The sequence below is a fragment of the Frankliniella occidentalis genome, unplaced genomic scaffold, assembly GCF_000697945.3.
Source record: "Frankliniella occidentalis isolate FOCC.00 unplaced genomic scaffold, Focc_3.1 Scaffold70, whole genome shotgun sequence".
NCBI lineage: Eukaryota > Metazoa > Arthropoda > Insecta > Thysanoptera > Thripidae > Frankliniella > Frankliniella occidentalis.
Window position 1 is genome coordinate 726,542 of NW_026267200.1, and position 4,618 is coordinate 731,159.

General features: G+C 41.8%; 1 protein-coding gene across 3 annotated transcripts in view; it reads right to left on the minus strand.

Annotated features, from left to right (window-relative positions):
- The window catches only part of LOC113210245 (uncharacterized), a 34,626-nt gene that overhangs the window by 11,284 nt on the left and 18,724 nt on the right, over window positions 1–4,618 (minus strand). For all 3 annotated transcript variants that reach the window (XM_052268495.1, XM_052268494.1, XM_052268496.1), the window contains exon 4: window positions 1,199–1,369. In XM_052268495.1, coding sequence (XP_052124455.1) covers window positions 1,199–1,369 — 171 coding nt within the window. The remainder of the gene's footprint in view (window positions 1–1,198; window positions 1,370–4,618) is intronic.

The window sequence follows — 4,618 nt, forward strand, 5'->3', positions numbered from 1 at the left end:
CTACCTACAATTTGACACAGGATTTTTTTGATCTGGTCATTTTGAAATTTTCTGTGGAAAATTTAAGAGTTTTAGAGAAATAAAATGTCTTAAATTTGCCACAAAAAATTTCAAAGTGGCCAGATCGAAAAAAATCGTGTGACAATTTGAAGGTTTTACTAAACCTTCCACCTGTAAAAACGAGAACGCTGTCGGTGCAATGGTGTCCGTAAAACTTTTACTCTTTCTTTGTACTGCAAGTTGAAACCCCCTGAAAAACCAAGAAACTTTAGTGACTTTTCCAAACTAAAATTCATTTAGAACCTTATAGTTGGGTGAAGTTCATACGGTAAACCGATTTATGACGACCTCGTAGTTTTATGAACTGAAAATAATCAAAAAGGCCCCAAAAACTGTAATTTAGAGGATGAGCACCCCTTTAAAAGTCCTCAGGTGTCAAAAGGACGAGAGGGGCATATTCGGATTCGTCTTGACAAACTGATAAAAGGAACATCAATAAGATCTTAACTTTTACAAAATTATCCCTCTAAAAGAAGTCAAAGTTGTAGCTTTTCAGCCTTTTGACCTTTATGATGACCCCCTTCCCTAGGTCGTTCCATTTTCAGGAGTGAAGCCACCGATCTATTCGGAACGCAGCTTAAATGAAAATACACGTTGGAAACTCTTCGACGTGTCTTTGAATTAAACTGCGTTCCTTCCCGAAGAGCCACACATGACAGACTGCCATTTTTGAAGTCTACGCACCCGATTTACCCAAGTTCCACTGTATAATATTTTATTCCAACTTTTCACTATTTCGTCGCACTGTGCGGCGCTGTAGAGACCGTTAGGTGCGTCCTCATGAGCAACCAAGGGAATCTTCTGGTTCTATCTATCAAGGGCCCATGTTCGCGTCCTAACAACAATGTCCCATCTACGGAGCGTCGTTTTCAAAATGTAACATCTACATAGGGGCGTTTGCACTGTGTGCACATTGTGAAAACGACGCTTTTGTAACGACGCTCCGTACACAGGACATTGTTGTTAAGACGCGTCAATGTCTGTAGCTGTAACCGTTCAGATGTTTGGGGAGGCAGCGCGCAGGGCTCCGGGCAGATTAAGCTTCTACTCCATACCGCTTTACTTCATGCTCAAGGCCTAGGAGGCCAAAGGGAAGTGCCAGGCTGTCACAGTAATCTTTCAAGTCATGTTAACTTACAGCGGGGACTGGGCATTTAAAGGGAGGTTCAAAGGCTTCAGCAAGAGGTGTCCACAACATGCCCTTGGCTGATACCATACTGCATACAGCGGTAGTCCAGATCCAGTGTGTGTAGTACTCGCAAAGGTTCGGGCTTACGCCTCCTGAGCAGCGATGCAATGTCACTGCCAGCTAGAAAACAAATGCACTGATAAAACAAATGTACAAAGCTCCACGACAAATGATGTGCAGTTTCAAGTGTGCAAAATCTTAACACTGCATGGTGTTGAACTGGACTAGACGTCAATTAGTGAGCAATCATTAGACATTTCGTTAACGTTTCGAATATTTGCACTCTACGAAAAATGCAGATTAGTTAAATACATGTCGTAATGCGCAAAATGATGAGCTGCATACCTTAGTGTATGTAATGGTTGCGCACTTGTTTTAATAGTGTGCCAATATTAATGAATAAAATGGGCACTGCATACAAAAAAACCCTCTCTTATTAACGACGGTGTTGGTGTTGTAGACAATCAACGATGTTGTTCGAAAACAATAAAAGTTGTTGAAAGACTGCAATTTTTGTTGCAACCCAGCAATGTTTGTTGCAAAACAACAATGAGTTCCTAACCAGCAATGTTGCCCCTTAACAACTTTCGCTGTCCTGCAACAACTTTCATTTTTCCTGATCAACTTTTGTTCCTGCTGAACCACATGTGTTGTTTCTGCACATCTTTTGTTGCTGCTGAACAACTTTTGTTGTTTCTGATAAACTTTGGTCGTAAGTATACAACTGTTTTGTTGTTCGCCTGAACAACTAATGTTGTCCCTACTGCTCCAGAACAACACGAAATCAGTGAAAAAGTTAACAGAGCTGCTGCTAATTAGGATGAGTCGTCCTTGCCTTTATTTCGCTCTTGAAGCTTTAAAAGAGCGGTCTGGTTGCCTTCTGTATGGCATTTTCAATTTTTTTTTTCGGCAACCCCTTTCTGGCCCTGCCATTTAAAATATGGAGAAAATAGTCCACTTCACCGGATTTTGCGGTTGTAACTCGGTATATATGTATATCACGAGCCTCTCGGCGGTTAAATGTTGTTGTAAATTCATTGCTGGTAGATGCAGTGTCCGTGTGTGTAAAGCCTGGATGTGTATAATCTGTTCACGTGGGCGAACTGGTTGCCTGTACGCTGAGGCGTCGAATCGCCGACGTCAGGCACCGAGAATAACTCTGCGACCGTTATCTGCAAATCCCACAAACGAAAGAACCACATCATACGAGTCAAACCGCGGGACTGCTCAAGTTTCGACAGTAGCGCGTTCTCGAGAAATGTGCAACTGGTGTGAGGAATGGTCATTACCAGCGGCCTGGGCCTCGCGCCGCGTCAGTTTCTTCCCAAAATTACCATTCTGCAGTTTGCTCTTCCACGGAGGCATCGTAAGAAGGTTCTTTTGTGCAGTATAGAATAACTCAACCTATTTCGGATCAGCCAATAATTCGGATCAACAACACCTACACCCACTCCCTCCCACAAATGTATCAGTTTTGAATTTTTGGGTGAAAAAGTTTGTCGTTTTCTACCAGGAAATGCCATTGCTTCATTCTGGTGCAGCCCGAGCGACCCACGCGCCCAAGTTGAACATTAACATTTATCGTTAAGGAGGTGGGAGAATGTTATGGATTGCTCAAATCAAGATTACTCGGTATGTACGCACAAGTTCCCGTCAACCACGGCTATCTATATTTGGAGGTCCAGAGATTACGTTTCAAACATGGATTCGATCTAATACCATGTCAGGTTAAAACCTACTCCACCGCACTACAAAGACAAGAATATTTACTGTGCGACCCTAACTAGATGAAGCTATTGCAGCTTACAAAGAGTAGTTCAGTCAGAACCTTGGATTTTGCTTGTATGGTTCATGGTATTTAATACTATCAGCTTTTTTCACAACATCTAAAGTTATACTTTTGTTACAGTCACTATTAAAATCATTGACACACAGATTATTTTACCCGTCATTAACGACAATTTCACTGCTGAAGTGACTGATACTGGAATCAATGAAATTGTACCTGCTGATGAAACTGTGTGACCAGGTCTGTATTTGTGACGTCACGCAATATTATCTGAGAAGCAGCTTTCTAAAATTTGGTACTGAGATTTCCCCCTGTTATTTTGACAGAGAAAAGATTGCATGTTTATCTGGTGCGCGAAAGCATCACTGATAAATAAAGTGTTCAACTGGTGAAATGCTGGTGAAAACATGAAATGCTCAACGCTAGGTTGCATACTTTAAAGTCGACCCTCACTACGTACAAGTGGCTATCTTTTTGGGCGTGGCAGACAAAAGGCTATCTTTTTGAGCTGGGCAGACAAACGGCTAACTGCTTTTCCCACCTCGCGACTTTGGGTTCTAATATCTCACAGTAGAGGTTATAAAACACTATGAGTGTTTAACCAACTGTTCTTTGCTGTTGTCAGAGCACGAAATTTCTTACACGGTAATTTTATGTCTCTTGCTTCGGGAGTTATTCAATATAAACGTGGACAACCCTAACCTCAAAGAAAAGCAGATAGCCGTTTGTCTGCCAAGCTCAAAAAGATAGCCTTTTGTCTGCAACGCCCAAAAAGATAGCCACTTGTTCGTAGGGAGGGTCGAAGTGCTCGACTGGATATTTGAATACTAAAAAGTGTTTATTAGTAAAGTTGAACACTTCTAAGGGTGCAACACTTGGGTTGGCCAGTAAGCTTTCGACACTTTTAAGTGCTCAAATTTACCGTTAAAGACTTGTAAGTAGTCACATTTTTCGTCGAACACCTAAGTGTGTGCACCATAGTGTTGAACACTACAATGTTCATGCCAGCTGCACACTTTATTTATCAGTAATCACACTGTCTCCACCTGATCCCAAAATACCTAGGGTGGAATTAGAAAGACAACTTGCTGCAGAACCTCGCAGAGAGTACATTGCGAGTTTTCTGTAAACAATACTGAGTACCGAACAAAGTCGTTCCCAGGGCAACATTTATTTTTATTATGTACTTTCTTGATTTCTTTCCAACATTGGACCAGCAGAAAGGACTGGTGCTAGGGAGCGTTCACCTCTATCTACCAGAAAAGGGGTCACCCTTGAAAAAGTATATCCCAGGCAAAATCATTTAAGTAGGCTCCTTCACCTGTAAAAAATGTTACAAAAGGAGCCCAACAATATCATAGGGGTGCTCTAAAAGTGAGGGCCCGGTTGGCTCAGGCTCGGGGAAAATCTAGTAGCCTAGAAAAACTTTCTAAAAGAAGTTTTGTTAACATGGTGAACGGTACTATGTGTCCAGAAAGAATTGACCCCGCCTGACAAGGGAACCCCGCCAAGTGTAAATTCCCGATTTTCATTCTACTTTGGGAAATTGTTGGTCTAAATATGTCATCGAAGGACACATC